This window comes from Leishmania mexicana, chromosome 20 (genome assembly GCF_000234665.1).
Source record: "Leishmania mexicana MHOM/GT/2001/U1103 complete genome, chromosome 20".
Lineage (NCBI taxonomy): Eukaryota > Euglenozoa > Kinetoplastea > Trypanosomatida > Trypanosomatidae > Leishmania > Leishmania mexicana.
The window spans coordinates 3,016,414-3,038,542 of record NC_018324.1 but is presented as its reverse complement, the minus strand read 5'-3'; the positions used below and the strand labels follow the sequence as shown (position 1 = coordinate 3,038,542).

At 58.9% G+C, this 22,129-nt stretch overlaps 6 protein-coding genes across 6 annotated transcripts; all 6 read right to left on the bottom strand.

Annotated features, from left to right (window-relative positions):
* Positions 1 to 3,488: 3,488 nt before the first annotated feature.
* Positions 3,489 to 6,485, bottom strand: LMXM_20_1020 (hypothetical protein, unknown function; the record flags this gene model as incomplete). Its single annotated transcript, XM_003875115.1, has 1 exon — positions 3,489 to 6,485. One exon carries the CDS (start codon positions 6,483 to 6,485, stop codon positions 3,489 to 3,491), a length of 2,997 nt encoding a protein of 998 aa, XP_003875164.1.
* A 1,840-nt stretch (positions 6,486 to 8,325) lies between these two features.
* On the bottom strand, positions 8,326 to 8,649 carry LMXM_20_1010 (putative glutaredoxin; the record flags this gene model as incomplete). The annotated part of the gene is made up of 1 exon (XM_003875114.1): positions 8,326 to 8,649. One exon carries the CDS (start codon positions 8,647 to 8,649, stop codon positions 8,326 to 8,328), a length of 324 nt encoding a protein of 107 aa, XP_003875163.1.
* Positions 8,650 to 9,620: 971 nt separating this feature from the next.
* On the bottom strand, positions 9,621 to 11,801 carry LMXM_20_1000 (conserved hypothetical protein; the record flags this gene model as incomplete). Its single annotated transcript, XM_003875113.1, has 1 exon — positions 9,621 to 11,801. The coding sequence occupies one exon, from the start codon at positions 11,799 to 11,801 to the stop codon at positions 9,621 to 9,623; it is 2,181 nt and encodes a 726-aa protein (XP_003875162.1).
* Positions 11,802 to 13,899: 2,098 nt separating this feature from the next.
* Positions 13,900 to 15,414, bottom strand: LMXM_20_0990 (hypothetical protein, unknown function; the record flags this gene model as incomplete). The annotated part of the gene is made up of 1 exon (XM_003875112.1): positions 13,900 to 15,414. The coding sequence occupies one exon, from the start codon at positions 15,412 to 15,414 to the stop codon at positions 13,900 to 13,902; it is 1,515 nt and encodes a 504-aa protein (XP_003875161.1).
* Positions 15,415 to 16,479: 1,065 nt separating this feature from the next.
* LMXM_20_0980 (conserved hypothetical protein) lies at positions 16,480 to 18,558 on the bottom strand (the record flags this gene model as incomplete). The annotated part of the gene is made up of 1 exon (XM_003875111.1): positions 16,480 to 18,558. The coding sequence occupies one exon, from the start codon at positions 18,556 to 18,558 to the stop codon at positions 16,480 to 16,482; it is 2,079 nt and encodes a 692-aa protein (XP_003875160.1).
* Positions 18,559 to 19,901: 1,343 nt separating this feature from the next.
* LMXM_20_0970 (conserved hypothetical protein) lies at positions 19,902 to 20,936 on the bottom strand (the record flags this gene model as incomplete). Its single annotated transcript, XM_003875110.1, has 1 exon — positions 19,902 to 20,936. The coding sequence occupies one exon, from the start codon at positions 20,934 to 20,936 to the stop codon at positions 19,902 to 19,904; it is 1,035 nt and encodes a 344-aa protein (XP_003875159.1).
* Positions 20,937 to 22,129: the final 1,193 nt, after the last annotated feature.

The window sequence follows — 22,129 nt, the reverse complement described above, 5'->3', positions numbered from 1 at the left end:
AGGCGGAAGAGAGCAGAAGAGAGAAGGGAGAGTGTCAGTCGTCAGCATTCACGGTCCAAGGCACACCCTCATCATTTCATGTGTCGAGTTTTTCTGTTTGCTGTTGCTGCTGTGCCATGTCGTGCATGTGCGCCTTCCCCCCTCCTCCCCCTTCCCCCCACGACTTTGCTGCCGGGAGGACGAGTGAGCTGGACGAGGGAGGGAGACAAGGGGGGAGGAGGGGCGGGCGGGCGTAGGAGAGCAAAGAGAAGTAGCCATCACAAGTAGACAAAACAAAGCAAAAAAACCCAAACTAAAAAGGCCAAAAGCGGGTTCGGAAGTGAGAGGCACAACAACAACAAAACGAAAGAGAACGGATGGGTGGCGGATGATAGACTGGTAAGATAGAAATAAATGAAGATAGGGGGAGGAGGAGGGGGAGGGATACGTTCCACGCAAACAAGACTGAGAGGTGCTGACAAGTATATGCACACGAACGAAAAAAAAAATCATACACACATGCACGGAAACGAACACGCGCACACACACGCGAAAAAAAAAAATACAAAACAAAAAGCAACGCAATCGTTGGTTAGTCGTTTTTTTTTTTGGGCGTTCACGACCGTGTCACCACGAAACGAAGCACGCCCTGCACATATATATATATATATATTGTTGTAAGCGTAAGTGAGAGAGGGGGAGGGACGAAGGCAGCCATACGTGCGCAGTCCGTCCCCCCCCCCACCCACCCCCTTCCTTTTTTTTTCCTCCCCGACCACCACCATCATTACCACGCCTCTAGTGGTGCCTCCCCTTGGGAGCTCCTGTCCGTTGGTGTCCAAGTGGGAGCCCAACACCCCATAAAAAGACGAAGGGGCAGATGTGCAGGATGGCGGTGGAAGGGGAAGCGGTGAGAGCTTGGCGAGCGCCTCCGTGTGCTCGCGTGCATGGGGACCGAAAAAAGAAAGCATAAAAGGGTGATGCGCTAACAACACGACGACGTCTGTGATGGTGGCCATACGGTCAAGACATCACACGCACATACCCATGCAAGGCAGACAAAACAAAAGAGAGAGAACAGGGGCGGAATGACGGGGACAGCGTCGACAGACCGAAAAGCACGAAAAAAGGGATGCGGATCGACACAGCTCTGCCGTTGTAGCGGGCATGGTTGTAAGCGCAGACACACATACATACATGGACAAGAAAATGAGCCGACATTCATGCCGCTCAACGAAGCGATAGCGCGAGATGGGTTGGCGAGTGGGTGGAGGGAGGCTGAGAGGCGGCGGAAAAAAAAGGCGGGGTGAGGGAAACGGACTCAACGAAAAAAACAACCCCGAAGGGAGCAGGGGTCATCGCAGCAGCGAGTCCAAAGATTAGGTGCTCTCTCTATCAAACAAACTCCAAAAAAACCGTCCGCTTGGCAGTGTATCACACCAGAGAGGGAGAGCGAGAGAGGTCGGCAATGAGGTCCATGGTGTAGGATGCAAGCAGCTGGTTGCTGGAAACCCCCAATGCACTGCCCGGGACACGAATAGACTGCCGAGTTCCCTCAGATCCATTTTTTTCTAGTTCTTGTCGTTTCCCATCGAGTCTTTGGATCTACCTCATCGATGTGCGCCCTCGGATCCGCAACGGAGAAGCGCAAAGCTCAAAGGAAAACAACATCAACAGAAAAACAAAACCACGACAAATGCCCATGATGAACAAATCGTGTGTGTGTGCGTGTGAGTGTGCATGCACAGTGTGCGCTGTGTTGGCGAAGGATTTGGTGTGGAGTGGCGGCTCGTGTGAGAAAGGGAAAAGCCAGCGGCGAAGGGGAAGCGTGTGCGGGTCTGCTCGTGATCCTTTCACCATACGGCATAGGAGCGCGATCGGCGCTCACGCCCTCCCCCTCCCCCGACTGGCAACCGGAAAGAAGAAAAAAAACAGAAGCGGTCGAAAGATTGCACGACCTCGTATGGAAAAGGAGAGAATTCGTGTACGTACGTACGTGGATGTGTGTGTGTGTGAGTGTGTGCGTGTGATGGGGTACAGAGAGGGCAGCAGAATGAGCACCCGATTACCATCACCAGCAGCTGCAGCAGCGGTAGCCACGAAATGAAAAACATAAGGCAGAAAAGCACACAAAATCACAAAGGCGAATGAGCTTCTATGACATACACACATATAGAGAGAGGAAAGGGGTGGGGGGGGGGTGGGCGGCGCGCGGGGCGAAGAAAGAACGTAAAACATATGGGAAGAGCTGAACATCAGCACAACACAACGTACACACCCACACACATGCATACGCACCCGTATGTACGTCTCATAGGCAAATATATACATCCAACAAGAAGCCCTAGACCAACAACAAAAAGTGAATCAGTGACAATTGTGCCCCGGCCACAGCCGCCGTCACAGCACATCTGGCAGCCTTCGTGTACCTCCCTACTCCTCCCCTCCCCATCACAGAAAAAAAACAAAGAGAAGCCTTCCTCAGCCACAGGCACCCCACCCCACCCCTTCATACTCGCACGCATGCAAGCGGGGGTTTATGGACGATAAAGCACGCTCGCTGGCGACTAAAGACGATGTGCAGCAGCGCAGAAGCCTGCGAAGGGACCACTTGAGAGGATGAAGAAAAAAAGAAGAAAGTATGGGGAGAGCAGGAGAGGCATTCCGCACCGGTGCGCCCAACATCCCACTAACGAGGAGAGGGAAACGAACAAGTACGGTCACCACAAGACGGACACCTCCCTGGACACACACAGTGCACGTTGCACGGTCGGCACCCATTCTCTGTGTGTATGTGTGTGTGTCTGTCTGTGCTGCGATCAGCACACACACACACGCACGCACATGCAGCGCTTCAAGCGACAGTGCCTCCCCCCTCTCTCTCAGCATCCCCATTCCATTAAGCACCGACTGCCCACCGTGATCGACGGCACTGCGGAGAGCTGCTCGAACTACCAGAAAGGATTGGTGCTGCGTCGATGAGGCTAGCTGGATCGGTGCTGCTGCTGCTTCTGATGGCGACGCTCCTCTGGTTCGCTGACCGAGCCCGGCGGAAGCAGGGAGAGTCGTTGAGCCGCAGAACGACAAAACGGCGCACTGCTTTGCCGGGGCGCCGGGCACACAGAGATTGCCGTGCCGCTGAGGCGACTCAGCGCTAAAGAACTGCTGCGGCACATCTTGCCAGAAGGCCTTTCTGTCAGAGGGGGACAGTGCCCGGGTCGGCAACCGCGACGCATCGCTGGAGTCGCAACGCGCACTTTTTTGTGACTTGCGCCGCTCCGCCGAGTCATCGAGGCGCAGCGTCGCCTTCGCTGGAGAGCGGCGACGTGACTGTGCTTGTACTCGTCGGCAGCGAGGGCCAGCTGCGCGTCTGCCCAAAGTCGTGCGCCTGAGCGGCAGCACTTCTCCAATGAGGTCTTGCGGTCCCGGCTGGAACGGGAGACACTGCGCTCTCAAAGGCAGATGACAAGATCAAAGTGCACGAGGGCAGTGCTTGATGCGACGAGCGGCTACGGTTGCTCCAAGCTATCTCCAGCGGGGGTATCGTGGTCGCGGTTTACACTAAGCTGATGCGAAGCTGCGCTCGCGACCGCCCAGTCGACACCATGACTTTCGCGCTTCCGTTGAGTGTGTCCCCGAGTGCTGTTTCCGAGTTTGCCGCGCTCGTGCTTCATGCGCACGCCGGAACAGTTCGGGGAGGCCGACCGTGTTTCTGAAGAGGCGCTTCGATCGTTGGTGGTGTTGCCCAGATAAAAGGACGACTGGTGGTCCTCGGGAAATGAGCGGAAAGAGTCGACCGAAGAGATGAACGTTCCGAAGCACATGTCACTGCTCATGTGACGCACTCCCGCCTCATGACCGGGGCGGCGCATCAGGGAGGTGATCGACTGCGACAGCTGCAGGCCCGTCCACAGCTCCCTGCGGCTACTGTTACTCGCGGGCATGCTGACGGCACTGCTTTCTCTCAGAAATCCAGCCACCGACTCCTCGCGGTTTCCACGCTGGCGGGAAAGGCGCTTGTGAGCCGCCTTGAACCTCTCCGCTTTACTGGACACGTTACTGGTCGCCGCCGCACCCACCGACTGCTGCAGCAGCGTTGCGGAGACGCGTGGCTCAGTTCCTTGATCCCTGCCGTGAAAACAAAGACCTCCATCCACCACCGCTTCTTCCACCTTCGGCACCACAGTCCACCCGTCCCCCGCCTCTGCGGAGGAGCCGATTGATGAGTGGGCGGAGAGCAAATGGGGACCGCGTCTGCGGTCCTTACTCCTTTCGAGGACGCTGTAGAACCGAAACGCCGCCCTCTGCGAGCCCTGCAGCGGCGTCGTCAGTGGCAAGGACGCCGGGGACGGCATTGGACTGATGCCCACAGCCGACACGACGGCTTCCTCGATGACCACCGCATCATCGTCGCGTTTGCGGCCCGGCGTTGTGCCAAACTTGGATTCCGGCGACATCGCAGTGCCCGTGCCGGGATCCCCGGCTTGCCTTTCCCACTCAAGAGAGGAGGTGAACGGCTGCTGAGGTGAACGGCTGGTGGTCGATGCCACCTTTGGCGGCACACCGTCGACCATCGGCGGGCTTAATACGCTGCCGAATGCGACCTTCGTGTTACCAGCAATATCGCTGATTCGGCAAGTAGCTCTGTCGCGCTCGTCGTCGGTGGGACCGCTGCCTGACTTGGTGCTGCTGTAGAGCTGCTGCTGCGACTTGAATGACACGGGTGTTATCTGTGCCAGCGGATTGTGCAGGGAGGTCGAGCACACCGAGAAGACCGTACCTAACGCTGCTGCCTCTGCCTCGACACCGCCTTTTGGCACCGCAGATGTCGGGAGAACGACAACTGCGGCTTCTTTCGAGCACCCCGGGGTCTCCCTGCATCCTCGCTCGTGGGTGCCCGGCGACGGCGCCGTCGTCGCTGCGACGACGGCGGCCTTGACGGCCGCATGGTCGACAAATGTTCGCGCTACTGGAAGGGCACGGAGCACGCGAAGCTCAGTCAATGCGCGTACATCGGCATACGCACTGCCACTGAACAGAGCACACACATTGGCCTCTAGAGGTCGTGCAGGGGCGTTCTCGCGCTGAGCGTCCGTGGCTAGCTCACCAATAGGAGTCAGAGCCGGGCCAGCACAACCTGCCGACGCCGCCGATGCGGGCATGGCTGTCACTCCTACACCTAAGAGCGCTGCTGTTACACCTGAAATCACGCCCCGCGAAGAGTTGCCAACGGCGCTACTCGCTGGGTTGTGATGCTTGCTCACCGGTGGCAGCGATCCCCACCCTTTCGGCAGTGCGCGCAGCGTCGGTGGTAGGAGGACTTGCGGTAGCGGCGTCGGTTGAGGCGACAGCCCCTCCACGACGCCAGAGCCCACCCGCCCGACGGCCGGAGACAAACTTGTGGTGGAAAGGCGGGTGGGATTTAGGCCACTTTTGCGCCTTCCACTGACACACTTGCTGCATACAGAGGAGATGGCGACGGCGGCGTGCACCTCCGCCGGTGGTGAGGACCGCGACATTGGGCTCGATGTTGACGGAGCGTGCGTATTGGTCGCGCACGTGCATGACGGAGCCGGAGGCGGTTCTAGGGATGGCGAGAGGAGTGGCACGCAGCGGCGGTCTATAGAGGTAGCGCTGGAAAGGCGTTTCCCTGTTGAGCCAAGCGATCCCGAATTGGTCCGCGGCGACAGCAGTTGCAACTCGCTGGCAACGGCGCGGGTGCCTATGCCGCTTGAGAGGGTCGCAGCGCTAGAGGCAGTTGCGACTGCGGCAGTGTTACAGCCCTCCAAGGAGCTGGCGCTGTTGCGCTGACGTCGCTGTTGCTTCTGCTGATGATGTAAGAGGTTAGGAAAGCGTTGAGAGCAGTGTTTTAGTGCAAACGACCCGAGGCTGCAGTGGTCGCTCGGCGGTACAGCCGCTGGAGGGGCTGGAACCATCTGTTCCCGTTCTGTCGCAGCTGCTGAGAAGGAAAGGGCAATTTGTGTTTGGCGGAAAGATGGCAGATCTAACAGACGTCTCGCAAACTGCTGGGAGGTCAGCTCAGCGTCGCCGCCTTCCGTGCTGATGCGCTTGCCTCCGAGGGGTGGCGGGCAAGGGATGGCGAGCACATCTTCCGCCTTCGGTTCCGGCGGCGACACGCTCTGGCCGGAGGCGCAACGCTGAGTGACTGCCGTGGCAGCTTCGGTTTTCCAGAGCGACAATGTATTTGCCGGCGTCGGTGACGCGGTACTCGCTGTTTGCTGCTTAGGTTTCTGTTGCGGCGGGCTGGAGAGTCGTGAAAGATGCGGTGTCGCGTGGATGCGGTGGTCGACCGCCCCGTCGCCGCTGCTGTTGCTGCTCTGACAGTGCCAAAACGCTGAGCATGAAATACGGTACTCACCGCCGTGACGCAGATTAGTGCGCAGCTTATCGGCTCGGATGACCTCGTCGTAGGCGGTCGTGCTGAGCTCCAGGTCGTCACGCTCCTCGTTCTTTGTGGCAGTCAGTACTGCAGTAGTGGCCATCATAACGAGCGGTGTCTCTAACGACTCTGCAGCGGAGGCGTAGGACGGAGAAAACTGGGGAGCGCTCTTCTGAGTCGATAGCGGAGTCTCTGAAGGAGAGTGCACCTCCAGCATAACGCTGGAATCTAACCAGGGAAGTGTCGGCTGCCGTGATCGATTCGCACGGGCGGCCATGGTAGGGGCTATAGATGGCATCCGCACGCTGGTGCCGTCGCCGTCAAAGGGAGTGTCCATGCTCGTGGAGGGTTGCATGACCACGCCGGACGGCCGCGCTTGGCTTATGTATCCTTCCTCTGTATGCACGGTCTGCGAGTTTCCGTGCGTGTGTGTATAGCTACGCACCGTAGTACAGATACTTCAGCAGAGAAAGAGGGAGCGCGGAGAGAATTACGCTTTTCCTGCGATAATATGGTAACAATGGCGAAAAAGCAAACCCATCCACCCACCCACCCACCGACACCACACACACACACACACGCCACTGAACGACGCAGGCAGAGGATGGCGGAGGGCGCACCGAGGAGAGAGGGGCGTGCAAGCCATGCACCGACACAGTGAACTATACGTAAAAAAAAAGCAGAAGAGGCAGTATTAGTAGTAGACGCAGATGGGCAAGAGAAAGGGGGGGAGGGAGGGAGGAGGAGTGAGAGGCACACACGCACACACGCACACACGCACACACGCACGCAAAAGCAGTGTGGTACAACAACAGGGATGGAGTCACGGCAACAGAAGGGCGGAAAATCCAAAAAAGGAAAAAGGAAGACAGGGAACAAGGATAGCAACAGCAGAAGAGGAGGAGGAGGGGCGAGGACGGCCAGTGAACACTTCCGAGAGAGGCGGAGGTGGTGGTGGCAGGGAAGGCGAGCGGTAGTGGAAAAGAGATTAGGAATGGTGGTAGTGGTTGTGTGAGTGGCAGCGTTCAAGGGGAAGCGTACTTGTTCGCGCGCACAGGCACAAAAAGCGCACGACAGCCGCAACAGACACGTTTTTCTTTTCCGGTTTCTGGTAGCCTTCAGAGAAGAGGTGCTGGCGAACACGATGGGCCGCGCTCTTACTTGGGCTATGTGACTCTTCTTGTGTTTCCCCTCGCTCTAGATCCCTTCGTGAGCGGCTGAGGTGTGGCGAGGTGGGAAAGGTAGCAGAGAGAGAGGGGAGCGTAGCAGTAGTTATGGTGGTATGAGGGTGCGCGCATGCAGAGATGCGGGGCATGAAGGATGCGAGAAACACACGTATGGAGGGAAGCAGCCGCAGGTGGTGGTGACGCGTACACGTGCGCACATCGAAGCCTGTTCTTAAAGCGAAGCGTTTTAGGACGGAAACCACTTCTTCGCTTCAGCGGCAAATAGCGCGATATACCACGGCACACGTCTGTGCGCTGTGTGGAAGGTATTGTACCGGTGAAGAACAACGCAGACGAAACAAACAGCCCAACGGCGACTGACAGACACCCAGACTCGGCTCCTCCTCCTCTTCCCTCAGGGGAATGTGGTGTTCACTCCTGCCAGCCAACAATGTTCTGGAGGGGAGCGCAGTGATGATACTCGCCGAAGCTGCGAGCGATTAGCGAGGCTTCGCACGCACGCGTACATACCCAACGTGCAAGTCGGAGAGAGGGGGAGGAGGGGAAGAGAGAGATGCGGGAGCCGACACCCCAATCGGCCCGTCCTTGAACGCTGGAGGGGCGCTGCGGCGCAGCGGGGCACATCTTCGAAGAAAAAGTCAAGCCCTGATCCAAAACCGGCAAACTGAGGTGGTGGTGTTGCCTTCTTACCCCCCGCCCAACTCACCATACCGCATCATTCTCTCAGAGTCTCGCACTCTCTCGCACTCTTGCGTTAGCTCACCGCTTCTCGAGAGTCTCGGAGAGCTCTCTCTTGTGGTAGAGCGCGATGAGGTCGTCGTATCCGCCAAGGTACTTACCGTTGAGGAACACTTGCGGCACTGTGTGCACGCCGGTGCGGGCCACCACCTCCTGGAAAACTTCTCGCCCGTTGGGAATAATGTCAATCTCCAGCGAGACAAAGCGGTGCTTCAGCTCAATTAGCAACATCTTCAGCTTGGTGGAAAACTGGCAGTAGGTGGCTGAGATGAGCACGATGCGGTTGCGGCGCAGCATCGAGTCCAGGAACTGCGGCGCACGTGCAGGGTCTAGGGCTTGATTCATGGTTGGAGAGATGTAGCGGAGTATGTCCGTGTGCACATCTGCGTGTGATAGACGTCTTAGGCTTGCCCTCCGTTGTTCGAGAACTTGCTCCCTCTCAGAAGTAAGTCGAGCAATGAGAACAGAAGAAGATAGGGAGGGAGGGAGGGGTTAGGAAAAGGGGTTGGGGATGGTGGTGATGACGGTGGATGCATGAGGGGTAAGACGACGGCGTGCAAGCGCGGTGCTCGGCAGACGCATTGATACATATGGATGCCTGTCTATGATGGAAAGGAAGGAAACGAACAGTTACACGTGAAGACACACACACACACACATGCACACACATGGACAGAGAGGAGGGTCGCGTTGCAGTGCGTAGAGGAGGCCAAAAGACAGCGATTATGCTTTCCATGGTGGCTCACAGGAGCCGTTTATGCTGCTCTTTCCCTGCTTCACGTGGGCCCTACAGGCCCTCCTGAACGCCGTGGCTGTCACGACCATTGTCGCTGCATCATGTGCCTTGGCAAAAGCGCCAGAGAGAGGGACTGGCGACGATACACGTGGTGCCCTTCAGCTGTGTCGTCACCAAGGAACGATGGAAACACTGAGTAAGCGGCACGCACCCACAATCCGTCGCAAAAAAAAAACGCCCCGGCATAGATGTGCGCATCATTTATCATGAATGCCTTTACGAAACTTTTTTTCTCTTGGTATCGCTCCCGTACAATCCGGCTTCTTGTTGCTGGTCGGAAGGCAGACCTCTGCTCGCGATCAACGCAGACAGGGAGAATCGACGACACGAAGGAGGAGGGCGAGCACGCCATGAGCTGCACGGGTAACAGGGCAAAGACATCCGTGCGGAAGAAGACACAGTTAGCAGCTGCAGAATTTCCCACAGCCACCGCCCTTCTCCACCACCCCCTAAACAGGCCACATGGTGACGCGCTGCCTCTCTGCCACGGCGCCCATCCCCCCTCCCCTCACCTTCAGTGTTACTCTTCCACATCGTACAGATACTCCGAGGCTGCCGACGACGACTCTGTCTCTGACACATCCAGGCTGAATTCTTCTGCCAGCGTGCTGTGCACCTGTGTGAAGCCCAGCGCGGGGCTGTCGGACGGAAAGAAGCCACCGCCGCCGCTGCCTCCGTTCATCATACCTTCGCGCAGTCCCTTCGGCCCGGCAGCGCCACCGCCGATGCCACCCCACTGAGACCGGCGCTGCAGCAGCGGAGAGAGGAGAGGCTCCAGGAGACTGCTGGTGCTCGCCGATCGATTCGCACCGACCTGCGATCGGGTTGAAGGAGAGTTGAGCGCTGAGTGGCGGTCGTGCTGCTGCTGTCGCACTATGTCACCGGCAGTGGGAGCCACGACACCGCTGCTGCGGTTGCTGTAGAGGATGTTTGGGGTGGTTTCCTGCGGAACGGAGGCCGGCGATCGCTTCGCAAGGGGGTGCTCTTCTTCCTGCTGCTGCTGCGGCGACGGCGGTGGCGCCTGGCGCGAAGGAGGATGCGCAAGAGAAGCAGTGTTCGTGCCCGCGTGGCTTGGCGTCTTAGCATGTGGGCTGGTGATTTGCCGCCCACTCGCCACAGGGCGGAGTGGAAGTGGGGAGAGAGGCGGTGTTGGAATCTTCGATAAAGTGGCCGTATCGGCTGCATCCGATGTTGCGGCGGCGGACGCTGCCGAGGTGGCAGCGCTGGACTTGCGTGACTTGCGTGCAGGTGATGCCGGCGTTGGAGCACTTTCGGTGTCGCTGTCGGTGACTGTCGACGGCTGAGGTAGGGTGGCATCCCTTAGATCGGCAGATGATGCAGGCGCGGAAGCCGCGACCTCGTCTTGCCTCAGGTCCATCTTCCTCCGCGCCGCCTTGCTCTTTTCCGGCGTCGGCAGCGGCGACGTCTCTGGAAGAGACGACGTTAGAGACTTGACCTGGGTGCTTGGGTGCCGCACGGGAGGTAGTGCCGGCGGATCCTCGGCCGTGACTTCATCGCTGCGGCGCCGCTTTCCACGATGCTGCGGCTTCTTCGGGGGCTGAGATGCATCGGCGGCGAGCTGCTCCACAAGAGGCATGCCACCCCCAACTTCGCCGTTGAAGTCGCTGCCGCCGCCTGCACGGCTGCTGTCGCGTGTCTTTTTTGTGCTCACGCGGCTTCCCGCCGCAGCGGCCTCGCTGCTTTTGCCCTCTTCCGTGACGGCATCGACGTGCACACGCGAAGTCTTCTTGCGTCTCTCCCGATGCTTTTCCTGCTGCTGCTGCTGCTGCCGTGAGAGTGGCGCTTCTTCACACGCGACGAAAACGTCGGTTGCCACCGTGGCTGATTGCTGCGCGGAGAGAGGAATGCCCAGGGGCTGCTCTCCAAGCGCCGCCTCCACATCGCCGACCACGTCCACAGCACGCATGGACGCCCCCTGCTGCTGCTGCTCTTGCGTTGGTGACGCTTCCGCGAGAGGGGCCAAATTGGAGAATGTGGTGGTGATCAGCGGGAGTTTGTCCATGCCCTCTTCGACAGCCTTCAGGCGTCGCGTGTCCTTTCTCTTCATCGAAACCACCTTCTGCTTTCTTGCTACACTAGCACGCGCCGCATCATCTGCAGGTGTCAGCGCTGAGGACGACTTTACCGTCACCGCCGTCGCATCCGCCGCTTCTGCTGGGGCACTGGCAGCAGTACCTTGGTCTTGCGTGCTCCTCGCCAACACATCTTCTTCCACCTTCGAGGGGCCCGCTGTCGATGCGGTTGCTGCGAGAGGCATCGACGACGAGGCCAGAGTGCCTTGCGTGTTCCAAAGTGATGCGGAAGGCTGGGTTGGTGTTGCCGCTGTTGCTGTTGTTGAGACGGCTGCCCTGAACCCGCCCTTCGTGTGCATGACCCAGTAGTGCCGATCTGCCTTCACATGATAGCATCCGTCAGGCAGTCCTTCAGAGGAGCAGACGCGGTAGACACTCTCGCGCTTCTCCTCGGAATCAACACTAGCTTCGACGCCGTTGCTGACTGCCGCGTCTCCCTGGGTACCATGGCGGCTGCTGTGGTACAGCTTTGCCTTTCGCTTCTCTGCCAGGCAGTACTGCCCATCGCCACCAAGAAGCACGCGCAGGTTCACGATACCGGTCGTCAGGGCGGGTCGCCCACAAAACAGGATGCGCACCGCTGCGGTTTCCAGAGGATGCAGTTCCATGCGTGCCTCTGGTCGCCTGGCGTGGGCCGATGGCAGTGGGGGGAGGAGAGAGAAGGCACTTGAGTGCTTTGGTGGGTGGGTGGGAGGGGGCAGTGGTGACGACGGTCTGGACCGCAACCAGAGGATGCTGGACTGAAATACCGTCCAGCCAGGAAGAAAGCAAGTGAAGGGGAAGTAAAAGTGAGGGGCAGCACTTAGCGCCGGTGTTACGTTGGCGTTCTCTGATCAGGTGAATACGGTGGGGATTACAAGAGTGGCAACTGATCGTGAGCGGGAGGCGGAGAGACGATGGCTGCATATCGCACGAGCGGTGCCGCTATGATCGCAGCTAGCGTGTGCACGCACATCTCCGCTCATCTTTTCAATGACCTGGTTCCCTCTCTCTGATGTCCACATGCACACGCCGCAAAGGGGGGTGGGGTGGAGTGGGGGCCAATGGACAGAGAGGGAAAGGACAGTGACGCTGAGAAGCCCTGGCAAAAAAAGCGAGACATGTCAAGCACACAGAGTCGCTTGCACATCGGGAGCTCATGTCTTCAGGAGATTCCCTGCGTACGTGGCGGTGGGTTGTCGAACCAGTACATCTGCTTTCCTTTTTTTTTCTGCGGCTCTTGTTCGGATAAGTCTCCGCCGCCACCCGGTGTGACCTCAAGCGCTTGCCAGCAGAAGACGGAAACAGGGCATCGTCAGAGAGGACAGGGGTGGGCAGGTGGGGTGGGGAGGGGGGCCGGGATATATTGGGCCCGCTGCTTTCTCCCTTCGTTCCCCTCCATGACACACAGACGCATATTTCTGCACACACACGCATAGACACACGCACGAGCACACACACACACACACGCACACTTGCGAAGGAAGACGTCAGAGCATAGCAGAACCGAAAATATGCATCTCTCTCTCTTCGTCCTCTCTTGAGAAAGAAGAGCATCTTCAGTCGTTTTGTTAGGAATTCGTATTTTCATGTTGTACGTCATCATGTCGTCCAGACCTCCGCGCACGTGTGTGTGTGTGTGCACACCAGCACTCAGACGCACTTTTCCTTCCTTGCTAAGTGGCACCATTGATCCATTCCTTTGCAACTCGTTCCGCACCGGGACAGAAGTCCACCGGGAGTGCCGCAAACTTCTAGTTGAGACCCACAAGAGAGCACCTGCTTGAGGGTTTTCCTTACTTGCCGAGCTTTGGGCGCCGACGACTCGGTTTACGCCACCTACTCCACCACCCCACGCACGCAGGTGCAGACACACACACACACACACACAGACGCACACACGCAAGCACACTGGGCAACCGATGCAACACGCGGCCGGCCCACAGCGGGTAGGGGTGAGGTTCCAGGGTCAAGGGAGAGAGAACGAGAGAAAGAGTAAGGAAGAGGCGCAGCCGTTGGTGGCGGTCGGTGTAGGGAGTAAGAGAGCCGAGCAATCGTGCATCCGCATCATCGCCTCAGAACGGTACAGATAACGCTAGAGAGAGAGGTGTGTGAGCGGAAGTCGGTTTTCGCACGTGCCTCGCGCATGTATGGCGATGGCGTTGCTCTCGCCGTATTCTTTGCTGTATGCGCCATCTAGAGATTGTGGGGTGTTCGTGGGGTGACTGGCTGCCGGCATCTGCGCTGCGCGCCCCCTTCTTCTTTGGTTCGGCCTTTTAATTTCGCTTGCGTGGCCAGGTGGAGAGCGATGACTCCTCCATCGCCGCTGTCAGACACACACACACACACACACACACACACAAAACCGGCAGCTGCGGAAGAGCCGTCTTCATCGCTTTTTTTTTTGTGGCGCATGCGTTAATGTTGTTGTATTAGGAGTGAGCCGAGGCTGTGCACCCTGGCGGAACCGCACTTCCTTCTCTCCGGGCTGCACATGAAGACTCAGCCGGCAGCCATTCTACACAGGCGCACAGAGACACTTTCTTCCGCCACATCCCACCGCCCTCCCTCCAACTCACTGGGCGATGGCGAACGCCGCTGATGGGGCCCAAGAGAGGACTCCTATAATGCGCAAAGAGGGCGGAGGGGAGGAGGGCGGAGAACGCACGCCGCCTGCTGTACTTGGAGGTGTGTGCCCGCATCTTTGTGCGTGGGCGAGCGTGCTGCTTACTTTAGCTGCGGGGCCGTGGCTGACGCTGCCATGGCGGAGAGCTTCTTGTGTGTTTGCATGATCTCCCTGTCCGCCCCCTGCTCCACCGTGGCGGAGGTCAGTCGAGACGAGGAGGAGGATAGCGTCGCTGCGAAAAAGAGGTCGCTGCGTGAGGACACCATGTACAGCACCGCTGCTACACACAACACCAGCAGCGTTGCCCAGTGCATTTTTTCTGAGGATGGACCCACAGCCGTCACAGGGCCTGGTGCTTTGGCGGAGACCACCTTCTGCGGCCACGGGAAGCCAGTAGATGATGCGCTTGTGCTCATACTGTTGGCCCTTGCGCTAGCGCCCAATCCGTCCTTGGCTGCCGCCGCTCTTTCCGCTGCCGCGCGCTGCTGCTGCTGCTGGAAGACGCTCAATATCATCGCGAAGCTCTTTAGTACGTACGGCACAGCCACCGTCAGCGTATAGTGGAGCGAGCGCATCATGCCGAACGTGCCGCCTTCCGCGCCATAAACCCTGCGCAGCAGATCGCGGAACATCTGCCTGACATGCTCCGCATCTGTGAAGTTCGACTGCGCGGAAAGAAGTGCCACGTAAAGCACCGACGTGAGTTGCTTGGCCGTGTGCGTCCAGAACTCGCGCTTTGCAGGGGGCAACGACCACACCGCTGCCGGCGCTACAGACGGTGTCGGTGGTGCTTGCAAAGGTTTCGAGATGAGGGCCACGACATTGCTGATGTAGTAGCAGGTGGACTCGGCGTGAGGCAGCATGGCAGCCGTCGTCGCAGCTGTGCCGACTTCCTTCGCTGCCACGGCGGCGAGGTGCACCTGCGAGATCTGGTGACCGGCGAGCAGTGCCAGGGTAGCCTCTAGCGTAAGCTCCAGGTCGCGCTCAGCGCCTAGAGTGTCTGCAAGATCGGTAGCCGTCCCACGCGCGACCTGACTCGCGTCCTCACGTACAGAGGCACTGCTAACGCTGCTTCGAAAGGCGTTGTGCGCGAGATACTGCACAGAGGCTTGCAAGGACTCGGGTCGGATATGGGCGGACCCGACATCGGCATAGAGCACCGCCGCCGCGCTTGGCTTCCCCGGTGCATTGAAGCGCTTGTAGATGTGCATGGCGAGCGCACCAAGGTAGCGGTGTACAAGTTCTGTCAAGCTGGTGCTACTCGTGGTGCTGTTCTGTGTCGCCGCGGCGGCTTCATGCAGCTGCAGGGCTGCTACACAGAGCACCAGCGACTTCCCCGAGAGCGCAAGCGTCGACGAGCCTTCAGCGCTGCTGACCCATGCCTGGAGTTCGGCTTCCGCCTCCGCCGCCGTCGGAAGGTGTCGAGCTGTAGGAGCGGCATATTCGGCACTTGGTGGCGCTACATCCGCGTGCCAGCGTCGACTGCACAAGAGAGCGGCCACGGCAGTACGTGACGCGAAGCTCAGACGCCCCGACAGCGCACGGCGCGGAGAGGCCTCGATTAAGGCGAGCACCAGCCCACAGCTGCGGATCATGGGGAGCTGCACGGACCTCATGGTCGCAACGGCGAGCGCTTCGAGCACGCCGATGGCTGTCTACGGTCAGCGGTGCGGTTCGCTTTCTTTGCGTGCCAGCGTACACTCCTGCACGCATGGGCACAGGCCACACGTAGACTATTCACGAGTAAAAACAACAACAACAACAGCGCCCAAGGAAAGAGGATGGCGATGGCGCGGTGAAGGAGATGGGGGGAGAGGGAGGAGGGGCCAGACTGAGGTAGCTGCTGCGGCTCCTTTACCAGGGCGCGCTCTGATTTAGTGTGCCGTTTACACGCTGCGCAGGCGCGCATCTATAGATGCATGTGCGCGTGCGGGCAAGGAAGGACATAGAGAACAAAGGAGGTGGGGCGGGGCAGCGAGAGAGGAGGTACCACCGAGGGGGGGGGAGTTCAGAGGGGACAGGAACATCATCGTAATGCGGCTGCTCGTAAGCGCGAACCACACGGACATGCGGTGAGAAGCTGCGGCGCGGTGACGATGGACACTCATTCTCACCGTGAGGCTTCGCGACTCTAAAGTCTCCTTCGCCCCGCTCCTTATCCACCATCTTCTCCTCTGCACTGCCCAGCGGCGCATCGCCTGAGGCGATCGAGGCACAGGTGGAGGGAGAAGTCGAGGCCACTGCACCTCACTCTTTTCAGGGCCGCTTCCACTTCACCTCGCTGATGCTGCGGTTGGGGCTGCGCTTCCCTTCAAGAGAGACACCTCCTCAGACACACGCAACGCAAAGAAAAGCGGCAGAACATAGGCAGGCGCATCTGGACGTGGCTAGCGTGCTGCATGGCGGCTAACCAACTTCCATTTGTGCGTGGTTTGCGTTTATTAGTTTTTTTTTTGTTCGGTTAGGGAGCGAGTTGCACGCGTGTGCGCCTTCCAGACTCTCGCGATTTCTAACTTGAGCAGCACACACAGACAGACATGCAGGCGCGCACAAGCGAGGCAAAACACCCCAAGGAGATGCAGAAGACGACGGATGCGTCCATCAGAGGCGTGCGGCTTCTGGGGGTGGGGGGGGGGAGACGGCAGTTTTTGGGCTTGCTATTTTCGCCAGCCCCACACGCCTTACTGTGGCACGTAGGCGGGGGATATCCACGCATTCGCTGCCTGGCGATGGAGTCGTGCCTCTTCTTCCTCCCGCTGCAGCTGCTGCAGCGACCATGCAGACAGGCTTGACGGTGTGCCCATCGCTTCCAGGGACACGTAAAGATCGCGAAGCCGATCCTCCTCTGGCGCCGCTGGCGCTGTCAAGGATGCAGTTTGCGACGACTCGCTTAGCGTTGTTTGTGCGGCGCCACTCGCCCTTCTTGCCACCGGTGCTGCTACCACGCTTTCGCGATCCAGCGCCATCACGGCAGCCAAGAGGTCGCGCGCTGTTTCCGCCGGTGGCGATGACATCTCTTCCTCGCACAGCTGCTCCATTTTGGCTCCCGAGAGAGAAGTGGGGCTGCCCCGCTCGTCATCAACGGCTGCGCCATCCCCCGCTGCCGGTGCACATCGTTCTCCCCTGCCGCGATACAGTGTACCCGCAGCCGCTGCTGGAGAGAGGGAAGCATTCGAGGTCGCAGCGTAGGCGTCGTAGTCCGCCACTGATGAGGCGAGCTTCTGCAGGTGCCGCATGGCACGGTCGACAGCCTCGTCGCTGCCACTCCCGCCATCCCCTGCCGCTGCGCCGCTGACTCCATCCGCTGCAAGCACCTCACGCAGCAGCGGCCCCGCTACCGCGTACGACAGATCGCACCGGGCGCGGCGATACGTGACGCGCAGCAGCGCCTCTTGCTCCTCTGCGCTGAAGGCTGTTCTGGGAAGCGCGGCCAGAATCCCTGTCCGCTCGTTGCGTCGGATGCGCATTAGCACAAATAGCACGTCCGCCATGGTGCAGCCGGCCTCCTCGTTTTCCAGCATGAAGGCAACCATCTCCTTCGTCGTGCGAGGCCCCCAGCGGACGCCCTTCTCCCTGCAGAAGAACGACATGGCAAGCTGCATCGTGCGGGAGCAGATCACCTCCTGCGGCGACTCCGCGGCGGACACAGCAGCTGGTGTGAAGAAAGCAGGAGCCACAAGACCGCTTCTGCTCCTCGCTCGCCGTTGCCGCCGATTGAATAGCTCCGCAGCTCCACGCAGCACCTCCCACTTGCGCGTGTGCCGGAGAGTCAGGATGTGGTAAACGAACATGGCGTGCACCGCCACTGACATCGTGCCGTGGTGCTGGCTCATGTCTTGGCAGAGGCGCCGCTGCAGCACGATGCCCTTCGATGTCTGCGGCGCATGCTGCAGGTGCTGCTGGACCGGGGTGAGAGATGGATGCATCAAGCGGGCAAAAACGTCCGCGTCAAAGGGGATGCTGTGCGCATCCATGTAGGCGGCGTAGGCGAGCGCCTCTTCCAGCTTGCCCGCCGCCGTGCAGATATACACCCACGCACTGTGCACAGCCGCACTCATGTGCTGCTCCTGCTCCACCTTGCGGAAGAGCATGGAGGCGGAGGTGAAGTAGAAGTGGTCCAGCGTGCAGTAGTAGGCCGCCCAGCAGAGCAAATCCCGCAACACGGGCTCGGGAAGCGCAAACTGTTCCTCCGGCGGCTGCTGACGCGAGGAAAACGTAAGACACTTCATGAAGTCCTCGTAGATGATGTGTGGCATCGGCGCCTCGGCGTTGCACATGACATCGGCAAAGAGAAAGCGGTAGTCGTGCTCCATGATAATCTTCAACGCGTCGTGGTACGGGGAGTGCAGCACAACCTCACGCAGCGCCTCGTACGGCGGACTCCGCCAGAAGTCCTCTTTGTTGGGGAGGTAGCGCTCCACCAGGACCGAGTCGGCGTTGGGGCTGGCGCTGTTGGTGCTGCTGCCGACCTGGCGTGGAAGGTCTTGCAGCCACTGCTTCTGGAGGCCACCGCTTCGCTCCGCGGCAAAAACGCTGGAGTCTCTCTCCGGAAAGCCGTAGGGGATGTCCGGGAGGGTAGCAGACCACTCCGCTGCTGCACCGGACGCGGCGCAAGGGAACGTCTGTGTCTCTGGGGAGGAGGTGGGGGAGGCTCGCCTTACCTTGTTGGACAATGTGGACGTGCCCGCAGTCGCAACCGTGCCGCTGAGGCGCAACGCCAACGAACGGCGGCAGCAGAAGACCGGCACCCAGGAGATCATCTGTGAAAGACTGTGGTGCCTCTACGTGGAGCAGCACGCAAGGAGGACGACAGACAATGGTACACACACACACACACACACGCACGAGAAGCAAAGCTGATGCGCGTGCAGGTTTTCGTAATGGGCGAGAGAGAAAGAGAGACGAGGACATGAAGACTCGATGAGTGAAGGAGTGTCGGTGCGACGCCGATGAGGCAGTGACCGATCCGGTGCTGTGAGCAGTGCATGTGTCTTTGCAGTCCATCTTTTTGTTTGATATTGTTGGTGTTCGCTTGTGCCCGCACGCTAGCCGTCCATCAGCGAGACATGTCAAGTGACGCGGGTGCGCGCTTTCGCTCGCTACGGATTTCCATGCATGCGCCTCCTCCTCATCCCTCTTTCTCCCACCGTCTCCCTGCCGTTTGCGCTGTCTTTGACCGTTGGACGTGCACCCTTCGCCTCAGATCCAATATCGAGCCTCGCCCCCCAGCAGAGCGCCACGTGCAGATGGGGGTGAGCGGAGAAAACACTTCCCCTCCGTGTTCACGGTCATCGCCTCCCTAACCACGCCAACTCACGTCACCGACTCCGGGAGCATCGCAATGATGCGGCGCAAGGAAAGACAAGGAAATCAACGAGGGAGGGATGCGAAAGGGGAGGAGGGGGGCGTTGAGGCGCGGGCGGCGGTGTCACTCGAAGATGGTTACCACATCTTCACAGTCACTTGTCATCCCCGTGACTAAGGAAAAGAAAAAAAGCAAACGGCGAAGCCGCAGAAAGACACCCACACCCACGCAGACACACACAGACGGGAGGGTGTGATAGGGTGGCGGACGTGGTGGCAACGCACACGCTAGAGACGTCGATGATGGGAGCTCAACAAGCACCCACCCTCCAACATACACACAGGAGAGGAGACCAAATGCTTTTACTCGCAAGACACACGTGGCGACGTGCACCAGGGAAGGCAATGGAGACGTGGGGGGAAGACCACACGATGGAGGAGGGGAGGGAGGGGGGAGGCTCGCTAAGAAAACTTCGAAACGGTACAAGGCAAAACAAACAGAATTGCGCTGTACAAAAAAACGGTGCAGCGGCAAGAGCGCCTCCCCCCTGCACGGACGGAGCGTGCACGGTCCGTGAAGAGCGGCGCATGATACACCCACCAACGGGCATTGCACATGCACGTGCGTTCACATTGGTGCGCGGCCTCTCCTCGATGGCGCATCTAGGGCTCTGCGGGCAATGCCTTTGAACCCCACCCCGCGCGCCCTCTCTGTCTTTCTCGCTCTCTAGTACTTGGTCGAGTTGGCCCTCTCTCTCCCTATTTCATGTTCTTCGCACATCACCCTCTGTCGCCAGTGTTACTCGAGGTTCAGCACATCTGCCTTGTCAGCATCGCAGGTGCGCACCTTGACGTCGAGCAGGTCGTACCACTGCACGTCGCCTTTCTCCTTGGCGTCCTTGGTCGGCGTCAGCACGAGCAGCGTCGGCACACTAGCCAGCTGCAGGGTCGGGTGTGTGCGATAGAGGAAATTCGGGTTGCCCAGGTAGCTGGCGCGCTCGACCGGGAGCTGCAGGAAGATGGCGTGCTCCTCACCATACTTGCCTTGGAGCTCTGCAAAGCGCTTCGCGACCTGCGGTTTCGCCAGAACACAGTCCGGGCACCAGGACTCGCCGGTAGTTGGATCGGTGGAGCCTGTCAGATAAATCATGAGGGCATGCGATTGCTGGCTGTGCTGCTCCAGCAGCTGCTTCGCCATGACGGTGAGCTCCGCGTCCAGCTTCAGCGGGTAGCGCAGAGAGAAGATCGTGCGACTGTTGGCGGCGCCGACAGCCGTTTCGGCAGGGGCGTGCAGGCGGGCGAGGTACTCCTTGCGCGCCGGCTTCTCCTCCGCCTCCGGGCTGCGGTTCAGCGCGATCCATCGCGGAGCCTCCTTGAAGATGCGCAGCGTCTTGATGTACTTGCTCTGATCCGTCGTGAAGCGGTGGTACATACCGGCCGGTACAACGATGCAGTCGCCAGGCTTCGACAGCAATCGAATCCACTTGTCGTTGATATCGCGCACGTCAAAGTAGCCTTGACCTTCGAGAATCAACCGCACCTCATCGTCTTCGTGAATGTGCTCCGTGAAGTGCTGCTCTGCCAGAGTCTCGAACTTCTCTGCGCCGAGGTTGGCCGGGCTGAGGTTCACGACGTCGTAGCTGTGGTAGTTGAGCTTCTTGAGAAGCGGCTGGATGAAGCCCTCGATGTCGTCGCTTACCTCCTTCGGGTCAAAGTGACGGTAGAAGATCCCTGCTTCACCAAGCACTTCGTAGCTGCCGGACACGTTTGGCGAAAGACGGTTCTCATCGCGGCGATCCGCCAGCACCTCTGGTATGTACCAGCAGTCAGTCATAGCTGGTGTAGATGGGGCAACGTGGTTGTGTTGACCGGAGTGAGGGAGCGCGAGTGCGTCGAAGGTGTCGCAGCAGGGTTGGATTTAGGCGAGGTGCTGAGGCAGCAAATACAAAGCAGAATACGTCCAGCGTGTGCAGCACACGGCGCTAACCAGGACACACACATACACACACACACGCAGAGAAGAGCTGATGGCGAGAGAGAGAGGATTGTACGGGTGTTTGCTCGGGAGAAGTGCTTGATACATGTTCCTCATGAACACACGCATGGAGGAGAGATGGAGACAGGATAGACGGGCGCGTGCGTGCGTGTGTGCGTGTGTTCATATATGTATAGAGAGAGGGGGGGGGCGCACATGCGTTATGAAAAGAGAAAAGCGGTGTGACAACGGATGAGGGTGCATGTTGTGAGGTGCACGTGAAGGAAGGTATCTCGGACGTCGAGCACGAATGTGTTGCGCAGTCCATAACTCGAGGATTTTGTGGGCAAGGGCTTCGGGAAAGCGCTCAGCCGGACGCCAGTTCATCGTAGAACACATGATTCTAGCTGATCTGTGCACTGCATCATCAGCCACACACATACACATGTGTACGTGGCGCTGTTTGTGGGCAACGAGAGAGAGACGTCCCCCAGGCTTCTCCATCACTCACAACGTTTGACTGACCCAGCAGACCTCTTCTCGAGGTTGCGTTTTCTTTGCATGTTTGATTTTGCGTGATGGCATGGGCAACACTATCGTGTGCGCAGTATGTTGAATCCAAGGGATGACGTAAAACGAAAACAAACAAAGTGAGCACGCATGGCAAGTGCTGATTTTGCTGCTCTGGCTGCTGCACATGTATATACGTGTGTATCCACATCCATATACATACCTATACATATATATATATATATATACGTATACGTACGTACAGCAAGGCAGCGTAAATCAAAGACAACAAGAAACGCTGAGCGTGAACAAGGCCAGACAACTCCCCCCCTCCTCCCCCCATAAAAAAAAGTTTCCAACGTGAGTGTGCGTGTGGACTGCGGTCGCCTTGACCCGCATCATGGGGCGCCCACATCCATCTGCTTTTCGTTGAGTCCCTCTTTCTACCCAACCTCGACATCACACGCACACGCACACGCAGAGAAAAACAATAACCAAAACAGAATGACCACGACGACCTAAGTCGACAACAGACGCAGGCA